This window comes from Diorhabda sublineata, chromosome 2 (assembly GCF_026230105.1).
Source record: "Diorhabda sublineata isolate icDioSubl1.1 chromosome 2, icDioSubl1.1, whole genome shotgun sequence".
Lineage (NCBI taxonomy): Eukaryota > Metazoa > Arthropoda > Insecta > Coleoptera > Chrysomelidae > Diorhabda > Diorhabda sublineata.
In genome coordinates this window covers 6,583,470-6,600,055 of record NC_079475.1, presented here as the reverse complement: position 1 = coordinate 6,600,055, position 16,586 = coordinate 6,583,470, and the positions used below count along the sequence as shown (strand labels likewise).

The 16,586-nt window shown below is 28.6% G+C and overlaps 2 protein-coding genes across 8 annotated transcripts in view; one reads left to right on the top strand and one right to left on the bottom strand.

Annotated features, from left to right (window-relative positions):
* LOC130440832 (uncharacterized) overlaps nt 1-7,614 on the top strand; it is a 226,311-nt gene extending 218,697 nt beyond the window's left edge. For 2 of the 6 annotated variants that reach the window (XM_056774191.1, XM_056774189.1), the window contains exons 10-14: nt 1,316-1,645; nt 1,702-1,971; nt 4,037-4,360; nt 5,341-5,409; nt 5,467-7,608. In XM_056774191.1, coding sequence (XP_056630169.1) covers nt 1,316-1,645; nt 1,702-1,971; nt 4,037-4,360; nt 5,341-5,409; nt 5,467-5,546 — 1,073 coding nt within the window. In that variant the 3' untranslated portion in view covers nt 5,547-7,608. Of the gene's footprint in view, nt 1-911; nt 933-1,315; nt 1,646-1,701; nt 1,972-4,036; nt 4,361-5,340; nt 5,410-5,466 lie in introns of all 6 variants that reach the window. The other 4 variants (XM_056774187.1, XM_056774188.1, XM_056774192.1 and 1 more) reach the window with 4 other exon arrangements.
* A 137-nt stretch (nt 7,615-7,751) lies between these two features.
* On the bottom strand, nt 7,752-16,291 carry LOC130453462 (myeloid differentiation primary response protein MyD88). 2 transcript variants are annotated; one of them, XM_056793230.1, is made up of 6 exons: nt 16,131-16,291; nt 15,966-16,069; nt 15,677-15,876; nt 15,156-15,536; nt 13,332-13,548; nt 7,752-11,429 (listed from the first exon to the last, which is right to left on the bottom strand). In XM_056793230.1, exons 2-6 carry the CDS (start codon nt 16,067-16,069, stop codon nt 11,120-11,122), a joined length of 1,212 nt encoding a protein of 403 aa, XP_056649208.1. In that variant the 5' UTR covers nt 16,131-16,291; the 3' UTR covers nt 7,752-11,119. The 2 variants fall into 2 exon arrangements, with proteins under 2 accessions (XP_056649208.1, XP_056649207.1); XM_056793229.1 differs by having other exon boundaries at nt 15,966-16,084; nt 16,131-16,244.
* Between the last annotated feature and the right edge of the window lie 295 nt (nt 16,292-16,586).

The following is a 16,586-nucleotide window of genomic DNA, read 5'->3' as shown; positions in this document are numbered from 1 at the left end:
TTAATCTAAATTAAGTAATAACATCACTTTTTAATTGGTTTGAGCAACAAAATTGATTTTATAGATACTAATCAGTAACAAATTAGCAATATATATCTGTATAATGTATTTTTGTATTATTGTAATTACAAAATTGTTGCTCTATTAATGTGAAGTAAAAATTAAAGACATTTTGATTAGTCCGTTGAGGCAAAAAATAAATTTATTAGCAATTAATCAGCAATAAATTAGCAACAAAGTTGTTTGTAGTACTTTTTGATAATATTGTATTTATATAATTTTTGCTATTTCAATGTAAAGTAAGACTTTACGGCATTTATAAGAAATGAATTTGGGCAATTAATCAATTTCTTTAGAAACTGATCAGCAACAAATTATCAACGCATATTTCTGTAACATGTGTTTTGATATTACATTTGAAAAAATTTTATACCTAAATTGATGATTAAAACTGATTAATTGACTGGAGCAATATCATTTTTTTGATAAGTAATTAGCAAAAGATTGTAGGACTAGGCAGCATGTGAAATGGGGTCAAAATTCAATGAATAAACCTTCTTGGTAAAAAAAGTTAGACTTCACTGAATCAACTGACAAGTTATTGTCATTGCGGTTTAGTCTATACATTAAAAAATTAACCATATGTACGCTGCGTACAAATAACTGACTGAATGTTTAAAAAATAAATTTTGGGTAGTTGTAATTACCACTAAGCTCTTTCTAGATACTTTTTTTAATAATTTTGTTTAATGAATTCATTTTCTGCTTTGATTTTATCGTTAATTTTTCTCGAATTTCCTTGGGAATTGTGAGTCATATCTGTGTTACCAGTCGAATAAATTTTTGAAAATTATGGAAATTACTATAATTGGCATTTATAAAAAATTCTAAAATATTTTTTTATTTATAAGACTATTACCGCAAGAGAACTGGTAAGTATGTTAAAAAGTGTTTATTATTCATAAAATTCAATCATAATCAGTGACGAAAACCTCATTACATATATTTATTAGATTAATAATTAAAGTGCATTAACTTGGACAAGTCACATCATTTAACCATAAATGTTTCTCTGTCTGCAAAAATCTGGCAATAACGCGACCAACTAGATTGTTTACATACGAGGTTTAGCTATTAATTAACGGGACTGGTGATATGGAATATTTCAAACCTTTGGCGCATGCGTACTTTTTCTGTAGTGGCGCTAATTTTGTTATTCAATACCACACCACCCCTCGTATCAATAAAATCTGCTATCTACTTTAGCAAATCGTTTTAAAACCTGATCATAAAAAGATAATTTTTGATATTTTAGGTGGTATTCCGTTTCCGAAAAGAAACGGCATCCAGAAATCGGAAAGTGCGAAGGAAATGCTGATAGCTCATCGAGAACCAAGACCTCTTCCTACTTCAACATCGGCGGATTTTCCTGTACGAGTGGAGGTCCTCCAGCACGAGTTTCCGCCTTTACCACCATCGCCAGTTGAAGAAGACGAAGACGAATACACGGAAATTTTACATACTGTACATAAAAGCAGAGCCGATACGTTGCCGAATAATAACGAGCCACCCACAGTGCCTCCGCATCGCGAACCGGGATCCAACAGTCTGAAAACCCGATCTATGGACGTTAATTACAGCCGAGGTACGTGTCGGATTCGATCGGATAGTGATCAGTTCGATAATCAGATGATTTTGCAGGTCGTAGAACAAATTTCTATACCTCGTCGAATAGAAACATTCCATCGGAGCGTCGAACTCTTCCCGCTGAGCTGCAAGATAAACGAAGACCTTTCCAAAAACGAGCTTCCCAACAGAGCCCCCAAGACGAGCATCATCTTCAGACATCGTGTAGTCTACCAGAAACTCCTATTTTTGCTAGAGGTTGTGATATACCGAGGACTCCGCATAGAAGAGCCCCAGATATACCTGGCGGTAATCAAACGACGCCTAGGCAGAGTAATACGATAGGTAAGTGTTTTTCTTTTACGATTATATTTATTATAGGCATAGAATACATACAATAATTATAGTGTCCAAAATATTCTTGGAATCACCAAACCAGTAGCAAAATATTTTAAAACACGTTTTTGCTATTAATATCAATTTTCTTTTATATTATGAATTTTGTTATCAATTTTTATTTTGATTATTATCAAATATTTCCTTCATTTTGTTATAAAAAAATAAATATCGTATGAGGAAATTTGTGGGAGAAAACGATAAAAAGAGAGAAACACAAAACCAAATGGTGGACAGAAGAAATAAGTAAAATAGATAGGCAGAAGAAGCAGCATGGAAGAAATAGAAAATAGAAGTGAAGAAAATGAAGAGGCAAAACTATAAGAAACAAAGTCACAAAAGAAATTAAAACGTTGAAACAATTTGAAGAAGGACTAGCAAATAACTATAGAGACAATAATAGAGGCTTTTGAAACGAAATTGGATAAGTAGGAGGAATAAAAATAGGAGAAATAAGAATAATAACAGAGATTGAGGAAATATTAAGAATAAGAGAAGGAAGAATATAAAAAAACACAGAAGACATATTGAAGACATGGAAGGAGTTTTCTAGAGAAAAATTCTTTCACATTAGTGGAAACATTACAAGAGGAGTGAGAAAATCACGAAAGAGGAAGAAGAAATAAGGAAATTTAAAATAAGTAAAGCTTGTTAATCCAAAATAATGAAATAAATATGGCAAGCAAGAAAGAAATGGCTTTTAAAGATACTCCATTTAGCTTGGAAAAAAAATACAATACCCAGGGGCTGGAAAGAAAATAAATTGATGAGATTAAGTTTGAAAACTACATAGTAATATATTTGTAGTCACGACATATACGAGAAACATAGAGACAAATTTGAAGAAGTACATTGGGGAGGGAAATGAGATTGAACAGGATAACAAATGAGGTAATTATGGAAAAGCTCAAATAAAAACCAATAAGAAACCAAAATATTTGAGCTGGTACGGATACATACAGAGGAGAACATCACAAAATCCATTTAGAAGAATGGCAAAAGCAAAAAGACATAAGAAAAGAACGAAGAGAAGACTTGGCTAGAACAAGTAGCACAGGAAGAAAGGGATAAACAATACGATAGATGAATGAAGTAGCAGAGGACCAAGAAAAGTGTAAAAAATGGATAAAAGGACTCTGATGCTCAAAAGGGCATATAGTTTTATATAGGAAGAAAAACTTTTTTTATGTGTAAAACTCTCAATTGTGAAAGGAAGACCGAACATTCATTGGTAAATCTGTCAATCATTTTCCACAAGTTTTTTATTACTTTCCAATATTTCACTTAACCTTACAAGCTTTATAATCGACGTGATTTCTACTTTATCGACTTGAGAGGCGGTAAGATTCAAAATAAAAGAAAAAATTTGATAATTTCATACGATTGCGCCTCCGTCGTTTTTGATTGGTTGTAGAAAATCGAGAACTGATCCGAATACAAGTATTTTTTTTTCTAATTTTTGTTTTAATAGTGGATTTACGGAAAAAAATCATTTGAAATATCTCACTTGAAGATTTTATAACGAAGCTTTTATATTTTTTTGTTAAACTACCAAAAACAATTGACATTTTGAAAAAACATCGTATGAAAATTATTTTTTATTATTATTATTTTTACAAAAATCAACATTTTTGTACAACTTTTTTCAATTTGTGTTTGTATACATCAAGAAAAAATATGAAAACTTCATTTAAATACTTGTAAAAAAGTTCTCAACAATTATACGTGGATGAGTGTGTATATATAAACATTTAAAGCTCTGAAATTTTTTTCCCAATCCCAAAATAAAAATTAAAAAAAAATAATCATTGAAATCTCATGATTTTTTGATTTTCTAGAATCAACAACTAATAACTACTTACACATTTTCATATATTTTTAATAACTGATGAAGATACACAAATATTGAAATGGTAATGGTTAGAAAAAAAATATATTATATGTCACTAATTCATTATATTTCGTACTAACATTCAGCTTCGACTAACTCCATCGCATTTTCCCATCCATTTAGGTAGCCTTAACACCATCGGTACGACGATATCCAGTGGCGGGTACCGCCGCGGTCTATCACAAACCGGTCTCGAACAAGCCATTGTCGGAGCTGAACTTCTTCGTTTAGCTGGCGGACCAGGACGCGGTTGGTATCCCAAACAGAGACATCGACGTCCAGCTTCAATAGAACATCTAGATAGAACGGCGATGGGTCACAATCCGTGGGATACCACGACGTCGAATAGAAAACCGCAGACTTTACCGCCGAATTTAACTCCGAAGTTTTTCCAGAGATCGCCCAGAGATGCTCTTAGAAGGGTTACCAGTTTATTGATCAAAAAAGGTTAGTTTCATCATACATTAGCGGCTTCACTTAACAAATATAAACAAATTCATTAACACATCAAATCTTTAGAATTGTGGAAACTAGAAATTGAACCAAAAACATTTTTCAAATTGTTTGCTTCTATACTCGTAAACTTCTATTCCAGTTCTGTCTGCTGTTGGTGTTATCCGTATACGATTCATTTCTCGTGATGTTTTTTAATCCAATTTGCTTCTACAACTTAGTTTGCAGGTAAATTTTTTCTCAAAGACAAACTTTTTCGGTATTTCGTCTTGCGACATGTCTTAGATGTGATCATTTTTTTATTTTGTTTTATCGTTTCTTTTCGCAACGCTTTCCAAGACGATATTGGAAGCTGGAAGATTTAAAATCACTTCTAGTGCTGGTGTTGGGCATGATCTCATGGCTCCGGTTGCACATGAGCAAGCCAGTCTTCGAGAAATTGTTCCTCGTGGTGTCCAGACTAGTTCTAGTCCCCAAACCACTGCCCAATATGTAATGAATGGTCTCTCGATTGCAATATTGATCTAGTAAGATCTTTGGTTTATAAGCTCAAGTCCTCCCTGCGAAATTTCTACACACCCTCAAGGCTATTCCCTCACTGTTTTCCACTCAATGCGATTGAGATATACGTTTTCCTACCTACAAGGTTATTAAGGGTTGACATTTAGTCCCACCAATCGACACCACCCTCTTGTGCAATTTAATCCTCTCTGATTTTACAGAGTGTACTCTTGAAGCTACTGCTTGTGTAGAAAACTATGGGAAATCTAATTAAATTAATAAGAGGCCTTGTATGTATATAATGAATCACTTAACCCTAGAAGAACATGAGGCTATTCAAATTTTTATTTTAAAAGAGTTGGTGTTGGTTTTTTTTAATAGCACTGTAAATATCACACAAAAATGTGAATTAGAATCTGCCAGCTTCTTGTATTCTTCAGTTAAACCAATTTTAGTTTCCTGTTTTGTTCCAGGAAATAACGGCAAAGAAGGAAAAAAGGAAAAGGATTTGGTATCACCGACAATACACGAAAACGCTAACGGTAAGATCACAAATATCCTGTATAACATTTAGTTCACATAAATATGTTGAATTTCAGGTGAAGAAGTTCAGAAAAAGAAAGGTTTCTTTAAAAGCTTGTGGAAAAGATCTCGGCACTATTCTCTAGAGCAACAATAGTGAACCTCCTCTCTTATACAAGAAATTTTTTTGTGTACATTTTATATACCTAACAATAATTCAATTCTAACCAGTAGTATTACTAAACTTCAGAAAAAAAGGACACTCTTATTTATTACGTTACTGGGTTCGACATTTTGGAAATATTAATCTCAATAATTTTGTTGTTTTTTTTTGGAACATTGATACGATTAGCAACTCACATAAATAAATAAATTTGACTAAGTGCTACCTAACAATATCGAATTGTCTTGAAAATATCTCAGATCATGTGATACTTCAAAATTTGAAAAAGAAGTAATTTCTTATAGAGTAAAAAGTGATATGTACTGTAAAATAGAATGATCAAAGACGTGCTGTATAATACAATAATCAGCGTCATATCTGGATAAAAAAATAAGAATTTTGACAACTCTTTCATCTAAGAAAACAGCTGATCTATTTTAAAAGAACGGCCGTGGGGTAAACAATCGATTTATGTTGTTTTTTCCTTCATAAATTATATGAAAATAGACTTAATCATTTAATTTATGGTTCATTTAGTATTTTTATAGTGTTTCTTAAAATGCTCCTATTGGTTTAAAAACAAACTATAGTAAAAATTGAAAGAGATTAGAACTTAGAAAACACTATCAAAAAAAATTTGCATCTTTAGACTTTTGAATTAAACAAAATATCACCGAAAAAGTACCATTAATTGTTAATGTAAACGCTCTTACAAAATTTCAGAAACAAATTCACTCATTACCCCGACAAATTTTGTATCTGATCAATAAAAAAATTATTTTGCTCATGTCGTACCAAATACTTACTTATAGTTTCAAATTTTTGATATTTCCAAAGTTTTGAACACGTTATGGGATGTCCTTTAGTTACCGAAGTTGCTTTTTAATTTTTTTTACTTCAGGATGAAGTCTGAAAGGGCATCCAGTAGATGTAGATATTATATTACTAATTTATTACATGTAACACGTTTAGCAAACACTCTTTGTATTCGTAAAAAATTTTTGGGCAGTTCAGAACAAAATAAATTTCGAATAACAACCATTTACATATTGTGAGGCTAAGTAGGTTGTTCAGTTGGATAAGTCATTCTACTTTTTCCTACAGTTTGACTTTTTACGATATAATTATGTAGTTATCGTAATTTTTGGGAATAAAAAAAAACGAGCGAAATTGACACATGAGTTTGGAAAAGAAACGACTTTTGTTCATAAATTTAGATAAAATTCAGTATAATTTATAATTAAGTACAATTTATTTTCAATTAATCGTTATATTTTCAGTTTTTTCCTTGAATTTTAGATATAATTCCTAGAAAAATATTAGGCACCCGGTAATACGTCTGTGTGAAAAATTTTTCCAATATACAATAATATATTGTGAAGTATTATGTAACTAACTATAAATCTCTGTAAATTAGTCTGCCATTCTAAATAAATTTCTGCATTTTTTTAGTTATAGTTTTGACAAACTATAGATAATGATTCATATCAAGTTTTTATTGGGTTCAATTAATGGCATTTCTAGAGAATTTTCAAAATTTTACAAATATACAAGGTGCTTTGTTTAAAATAAACTAAACAGACTATTACTTTTTATAAATCACTGTATAAAATTAAGTTTCCGTTTTAATACAAAATTTAATTAGTTTCGGTGTTTAATAAGTATATAAATAATATAAGGGGTAAACACACTATCCATTATTTACCACTACATAGACATATACCTTCGCCTGGCACACGTTTCGATAACCAAGTTATCTTCTTTAGTAATCAAAAGTATTTGTGAGTTTTGGTATAATAAACAGCGGGGAATATAACCAAAGGTTCCTGAAATTCGATCTTAGTTATCTTTAATTGGTGTGTAATTATATAGTATTGAATTTTGTATGTTTCAAAACGTACATTTAGCAATAATTATTCAATATTTTTCTTAAAATTGTTCTGAACTAACCAAATTAAATTTTGCTTTTATAAAAATGTATAATTGTATATTAGTTTAATTTATATTGAACATATTTTTTGTCCTGTGTGTTTTATGGTTTAATAAAATTGATTTAACATTTCCTTTATTTTTATTTACAAGTCCTTTTACAACGAATACATCACAGCGCCATTCGGAAATCTGAACGGTCTAGTACCAAAATGAAAAATTATTTTTGCGTCAATTTTTCCGGGTTTGTTAGGAAATTGAAAGAAAAAATATTTTGAAAATATATTTTTGTTCAAAAATTTATAAACAAATTACTTCATAAAATATCGTGTAACCATACCTATATGAAACATTTTAATTTTGTACTTACATTAAAAAAATTTTAAATGAGGGCACGTTTTTTCTATTTTCCTTTTTTTTCAAAAATACGGTGATACAACTCCATAATTTTAAATTAATGACTAGTGGATATCATAAATATAAAAAATAATATTTATAAAAATATAATCAATTTCAAATAATATTTTTTATCAACTTTTGTAGCAAACTATTCCTATAAAAAGCATTTTCTACAATAATCAAACGAAACAACCTGTATTTTATTCCAATTTCAAAATAATCTCAACGATGTAAAAAGTGTTTCAATATTTTTAAAAAAGTTTAATTAATTTTCAATAATTATGATACCCCCTGTATAATTCAAGCTACTACGTTAATGAATAGATGATATTTTTTAATTTGTAACAAAAGTTGATATTTTGATTTATTTGTGTACATCAAAAACTATTATTCAATAATAAAAATTATCAAAATAGTTTCAAGATCTATTCTGTTTATATGTAACTTTTTATTTTATTTTTTTGGAAAGAATTTGGAGTAAAAAAATTTGTGGGGAAACTGTTAAACTGGTATTAAAGAGTATATGACTAATTTCTGACATCCCCTTGTATCAGAAATCACAGAGAACTTGATAAAGTTAAAAAAATGTTCCTTAATCAAATTTTTTGCTACCAAATCGATTCCATTTTATATTAATTTCTATCTATTTTTGAAATACTTAGTTAGTATTTTTGAACACATTTTTAATTGACCGAAAATTTCTGAAAAATAAATTTTGCCCAAAAAATTACTATTCACCTTCAAATTTGTGGATAACTACATTTTTTTAATTAACTGCGGTTTGTTGAAAAAAATTAAACTAAATATTGGAATTGTCACAACCCTTTTATACTACAAGCTCCTATGGACTTTTGGCAGCCCCCGCGTATCACAAATCGAAAATCAATGTTAAAAAAATGATAAACGTGGAATTATTAGATTTTTTTATCTGTATTATGCGATTTTAATCAATTTCTATATATTTTAATAATATGTTTGATCAAGCTTTTCAATTGAATGAAAATTTTTGAAAAAAATGTTTATCAAGTATTGAATTATCCATTTTTTACAAAAAATAACTGGGCAGATTTAATTTTGAAAGTAAATCGATACAATATAACTTTGAAAGCTCACATGTAACTGAAACCGAAGGGCATTAAATAAATATAAATAAAACATAGAAATTTGGAAACAGCAACTTTTTGCTTAATTTTGGAATCCCCCCTGTATCACGAATTAAAGAAAACTAAAAAATGACGATTGAAACTTAATGTTAATAGAATTTTTTCTAATTATTCCTTCGTTGGTGGAAAATTTTTTTATTTAACTGACATTTGAAGAAAACTCATGAATTAAAATCAATAGTTTTCATAAGAAAAAGTGAAAACTGTTAATTTTGTAAATAAACTAGCCGTAGAGAGCTTTTGACTTCTTTTGGAAAACCCCTTGACTATTTTGGAATCTCCTTTATAGAGATGTAACCATGTATAGGAAATTTATGGTAAAATTCGATGGCGAGAGAAACAAAAAAACCAAATTGGTGATCAAGTTTTTTGCTGTCACAAATATATATTTTTAATATTGAATGTTCCGATTTTTATTCAATTTTTCCATACAAATTTTTTAATTAACTAAAAATTTGCAAAAGAAAAACTGAATAAATCATTAATTTTGCTTAAAAACATGTATGGGTTCCCAGTACTAAATACTTTTTTTTAGACAAGAAAATAGTGTAATCAAACCAAGCAAAATTTTTATATACAAAAAAAAAATAATTTCGTATAAAATATTTTGCAAAAATTGAACATTAGAGTGATATATTTTAGATTACCCCTCGTAAACAACGGAAAAAAATTTGAACGAATTATGGAATTTGATAAAGAAAAAACCAAAATGAAGAGAAAAAAATTTGAAAAAGTTTCCAAAGGGATTTGACACTCTGACTGCCATGTTACTGACAAAGATGACTTGGTCTCTAATCTTAAAGACCATCATTATCTTCATATTACTTCTAGTCTGTGTTAGTTTTTCATCCAGACTTTCATCTGATTCATCAACTCCCTCGTAGTTTTTTTCTTCCATATTGGAGGAATTTTAGAATCGTGCCAATTTGAACATAAATTTGTGCCTTTTAAACTGTGTTACATTTTTCGAAAAATCAAAGTGTAAATTTTAATGAAAACTTCAAAATTGTATATAAAGACGAAAAAAATTTTCAGAATCGAGCTATTGGAGTTACTCCATAATTTTATTTCAAACTAATAGCGATAGTAAATAAAAAATAGGAAAACTATGAATTTAACCATGAATACAACTTTATCGTTGAATAACTTTTAAAAGCTAAATTCTATTAAAAAAAACATTCTGATCTTTTTCGTAGAGCGTTAAATTTCCTACAAGAAATAGCTGTTGAAATAGTTTTAACTACATTTGTTTAAATGGAAAAAAACTGCAAAAAGTACAAAAATCTCATTTTATTTAATTGGTAAATGATTTAGGCACGATTTGTGTGAATATTAAGGGCTGGTTTAGGTCTGATATTTTTTTTAGGTGATTACCTAGAAATTTGAGGGGCGTTTGCAGAACAAAATTCAATTTGGGAAATAATGGACACCCTATTATACAATGTGGTTAAATATAACCATTGTTTATAGAATAGAACCCTTAATACTATATAAATAAAATGAAAAAGTAACAGATTATTAAATGTTTTTGCTCTCCCGAAAAATGACCTTTTTGACATACAATTATTCGCAATTATACGCACGATATAGTGATTAATGAAAAACCTTCAACAAATTAAAAATTAGCTCATAAATTACTTTTTAACAATGTAAAAGATTTCTAATAAAAAATTTTTCGTAATTTCCAAATGATGTATTTCCAGTCCGAAAAGACTGAGGACGCAAAATTAACCATATCAATTAGTCAGTCATAAACAATTGACCAAAAATAATAAAAAAACCAAAATTCAGTACGTTGGCAGTCAGAGTGTTAAATGAAATAAATAAATAAAACACAAAAGATAAGCGAGAACAGTATACAAGAGAAAACAACCTGTCAAATCGACATATTTTATAGAAAATAAATTCAATGGAGGATATTTGAAAGTGAAAGGAAATTAATTGTACCTAAAGTCAAGAGGAAACGATAAGAAATTGAAAAAAATTATATAAATTTGCTAGAAAATCTCTTTATAATATATAACTGTGATAAAATGTCATAAAAATATTTGATATGTATATTTTTTTGCACTTACATCAATTCGCTACTGCGATTTTCAATTTATTCGATTTGAAAAATCGTTTTTTCTTCTTCATCGTTCCATTAATTGTTGGTACTTCTTCCACGCTTTTCTGCTTATCAGTTTTTTGGTTGAGGATTTTTCGGAATTTTTGATATAAAGAATTTTTCTTTTTCAATTCCTTTTGGCACGTTTCTAATTTTTCATTCGAGGACGGAATCGGCGGAGAGGATATTGGAATTTCTACTGTAGATAGTTTTGTTTCGATATGTTTAGTCTGTTCGCTATCGAATTTTACGTGATTCGATAGTTTCATTGATTCGGTACTAAAAGTTGAAAAAAATGTGAATACAAAACAGTTGTTTCTAAATAAATACTTTTCAACAACCCCTCCTAACACTAAAATTATACTGACTCAATCAAAACCTTCTAGAGCATATTTTTTTATATAATCAAGCAGAAATGAAAAAATTTATTGTTACAATTGTTTAAAAAAATTGATCAAGTATTGGTTTTTAACAAGAAAATACTGAATGGGAATGTTATGGAATCAGTATTTTGTTAATTTACTATTGGTAAAAAGAAATGATAATTATTGGACCTATCGAAGCACAAAATCACAACAAAACAGCCCAACAAATAGAGGAAAAAATACGTTTTCCTCCAAAAAGATCATGTACTGTCTAAAATCGATGAAAACAATGGTGAAATTTAATTAATTTACATTAGTACTGATTCCTTAGTAACCATATTCTCCAGATATGATTCCCAGTGACAACTGGCTGTTTTAGACCTCAAAATATTCAATTATTAATTTTGGATAAAAAAATTAATGAAAATATTCAATTTTGAATATAAATTAGCCTTATAAAGTCCTTAATTACTTTTGGAGGTATTGAAAATAGCTAAATAGATACTAAAAAAATTTTTACTATAAAATTATACCAATTTTTAGTCTTATAAATCTCATAAATCAATTTCTATCAATATCTACCTATTTTTCAATTATATAAATATTTGCAGCTTCAAATTCAATACCATTATCATTTAATTTTCTATAAAAAAATTAGTGGGGACTTTCAATTTCAAAAATAATCAATCCTTAGAAAGGTCCTGAGTATTTTTGAAGGCACCCACGTATCAAAAATCGAAAATAAATGCCGAAGAAATGATAAATGTGTGATTATAACAATGAATAGATTTTTTCTGTCCATTTTACTATATTTTATCAATTTCTACATATTTTGAAGATATTTTTGGAAACGTTTTTCAAATGACTGAAAATTTTTAGAAAAAAAAGTTTATTAAATATTTAATTATCAATTTTACACAATAAAATAAGTGGACACTTTTACACTGGATAACTTTTAAAAGTCTCCTTGTATAACAAATAACTAAATAAATATTAAAAAAATATATACACATAAAATTATAACACTATTTAATTTTTGTCATCCTGTATATTCCGTTTCTATGAATTTCTACCTATTTTTCAAATATTAAAATATTTTTGAACCCTCTTTGTAATTGATTGAAAATTCAACAAAAAAATCAAATTAAACTTAATACAATTATTAATTAATTTCGCACCGAAGAAGGTGGGGACTTTCAATAATTTAATTGGCATAAAAAATGAAAGGGGACATTCTATTTTTTATTCAAACGAAACTAAATTAGTCTCCATGTATCAAAAAATCTGAACAACTAAATAAAAATCGAAAAAATGGTTAATACGGAATAAATAGCAATTATTAAATGTTTTTCTGTTTGATTATTGAATTTTTATTAATTTTTACGTATTTTTCAAATCAATTTTGAACACATTTTTCAATGGGGACTTTCAATTATAAGGATCAACTATAATAATTAATCCTTATAAAGGTCCTATGTACTTTTGAAGGCACCCATGTATCACAAATAGAGAATAAATAAATGTTAAAAAAATAAACCTGGGATCATCAGATTTTTTTGACTAGACAATTCGATTTTTATCAATTTCTACGCATTTTTTAGAATATTTTTAAAAATAAATTATATTGCTTATCAAATAACATTTTTTTAACAACCAATGTGGGTTGATTGTGGGCATTGACTTTTAACTGGAAATGTTATGATGTACATTATTGCACCTAATGAAGAAAAAATCGCAAGGAAACAGAAAAAAAAACAGTACTCCATGGTAAGAAAATTGCAAATAATAATAATAATTATTATTTATTTTTACTCACGTTTTTTTGGGCACTTCTTTGGTTTCTTTTTGAGATATCATGTTCGATTTCGTGGACGAAGTTTTAGCAACTTTGACTGATTTATAGAGTTGTTCCCAAAAATTTCCGAAAGCCGATTGTAATCTAGTATAATTGAGAACGTGATATGCTTTTATCTGCAAAGGCATATCAGGATAATCTTTATATATACAAGGTATTATTTTTCTCTCTTCTCGTTCTGAAAATATTAATTATTTTGTAATTTTCCCTAAAATAAACTGCTATTTTTATTTCAATTTTTCCTTTGTAAGTATACACAAAAGTATTAAAAAAAAGGGAATAGAATATTGAAACTAAGGGCCTGGAACACCTGTAGAGCTGAACTATATATAAACTGAAAATAGATATACAAAAATTACTAACATTAATGGTAGATTCTATGTATATTAAGCTGCGGGGGCCATTTTGGAGGGCACGTTCCAAACTGAGCTCATAATTTGTCATAATAATTTCCTATTTAGAATTAGGCAGCATTGCACGAATGTAACCCAGATATAGATATAACCTCTTGTGTTAGGAACCATTAGGATCTGTTAATCATCAAGTTATACATGATACAAAGTGTCTCCCATTAACGTATCATCTCCAGATTACTTAATATTTGTCTTATATTAATGTGAGTGTGAAGAATAATAAATTGACCTACATAACTTCAATTTATTATTGTGTTAGTTAAGATTTATTGTACACTGACAGCTCTCATGAAAACCAACATCATAGTTAAGTGATTCCAAGTATCCCTTAGACACTTGAAGTTTCATTAACGTATTAAATTACTTACTTTTAATTTATGTGACTCTAACATAAATATAATAATTTAGCTCTTGTGTACAATATGATTTTGGTATTCAAAGCGATTTATAAACAGATATGAGGTTCTTAATAGTTTGGCAATCGTCGGATTATTAAAACTAAGTTTAATTACTTATTTTCTTGCATAATTAATAGTTATTTATTTTATTTATATTTATTAATTAATAGTGAAAACAGAAAAAATTTCTCCCTTTAGATATTTCTTAATAGATTTTTTGTAGTTAAATTTCATATAGATATATAGTGCTTTTCTTTCTTGGAAAATTGAGATCTTTCAGAAACAAATCAACATTTTCCAGATATGGAAATAGGGTGGACAAAAAAACTACCTTTTAATCAATTTTAGGCAAAAATAGTCTCATTTGAATGAGAAGAAAATATAAATTGGAGAAGAAATGGTTTTTTGAAGAGTTTTTCGCATACTTTGGGGTGAGGTGAAAGAAGCAACCATTATTAATCCTGGATCCTTTGTTTACAGCTTAAAGGAACCATATTTTTCAATAACAAAATGCATTTTCAGCTTTTTTGCAAAATGTTCACCTTTTTATCTTTTACGTATATACTTATTAATTCAATTAGTTGAAAATCGATGTGGATACAAAAACATTACCCCTCTAGAAATATCTAAATCATTTTTTTGCAGCTAAATTTTATATAGACATAATAGTGTATTTTCTTTTTCGAAAAACATATTTCTCAACCCAATCAACATTTTTCAAATATGAAAAAAGTCTTATTTTGGGAAAAAAAACTACTTCATACTAAATTAATATTACCCATCTAATAATACTGAATTAAATGATTTTTTTATTTTATCTTACTAATAAGAATATTTTCTATAATTTTCACCCAGAATTTCCATCTGAAGGGAACACTATGAACAAATACAAACAAAATAATAGAAACAATCACCCATCACAGGAAAAGCCTTAAACTATTGTTCGAAATTAAAAATTTTCATCACTAACTTACCAATTCCATCCATTTGAGCCAAAGTATAAAAATATTTATTCGAAGGACTCCCCAAAAATGAAGGAGAGACTACAACTACTACTCTGTTGCACCTAGTAGAAATCAACCTAATCACAGAATCATAGTTTGATTCTCCTCCTAGTACGTCTCTATCTTTGACGCACAATTTCAAACTATATTGACCTTCCAAAGTTTGAATAATGTCTGTAGCGAAACCTATATCATCATCATCAAACAAAACAAAAGCGTCGTAAGTTTGCGGTGGAAGCCCTGCTGTTTTACGCTCATAATCATCAAAAGTTATTATATCTTTGTCATCTATTTCTACTCTAGAAACTGTAAAACCCTCAGGATGTTGTGTGTAATATTCTGCATCTTCCTCTATAAAAAAAAAATAAACTGAGGACGGGAAAGAGACATTGTCAAACGCTAAATTAATCTCCAAAATACTGCTGAACATTATTTTCTATCAATCAATCAAATACACCAACTAGTTTTCATACATTTTGTGAAAAACTCACCTATTAATAACTTTACATCGTCAATAACATCAAATCTATCTAGAGTTTCCAAGTATGATATTAATTTGGCAGTGGTACTTTCATCCCCATTCTTTTCAGACCACAATTCTAAAACTTTCTTTGTCGGATCGTTGTTTCGTTCAATGTTTGGTATTTTCTCACCCCCTATACCGCATAGTTCAGCAAGACCATACCAATCACTAAAAAATCGATCATTTAAAAATCCTTCCTATATAAATAATATTCATAAAAAACTTTTACAAATTAAAAAATATGCATAAAAGTTTACCGTGATAGACCTGTCTCGTTTGGTATTATTTTTTTAGGGTTTAATAGAGCAGATATCAAGTCCCTGGTTTCTTTTCTTAAACATCGAATTGGTATGTTGGTCATCTAAATAATAAAAAGCTAATTAGATATAATGTAACATTCTTCGGTTGTTTAACAATCCTACCGTGGTATCACAAATTTATTGGAATAATATAGTGTACTACGCTAAAAGTAAATGTTTTTTCATTTCGCTTGAGAAAAATAGACGATTAACAAAAAATATTGTAATTTTGACAACTGCTAATGTATATATCTACTAATTGACATTTGATCGATGGTTGACTGGGTGCCAAACGTCAAAGCTATAATCCTGTATCAGATAAATCAGATGATTGAGAATCCTAGTCCGCAACGTGTTTCGAAGGATATTTGGATATTCCAAATTTACCAAGTATTTTCATTTTTATTACTAAAATTTCACAGAATATTTCAAAATCATTGAAATATTTCTATAACGAAAAGAAAAAGAGCACAAATTATTGTTGGAATATTATCAGTATAAAGGTATTCGATTCAATTGAACAAATAAAGGGCTTGTATAGAGCGATCTATTATATAGAGCGATCTATTATATAGAGCC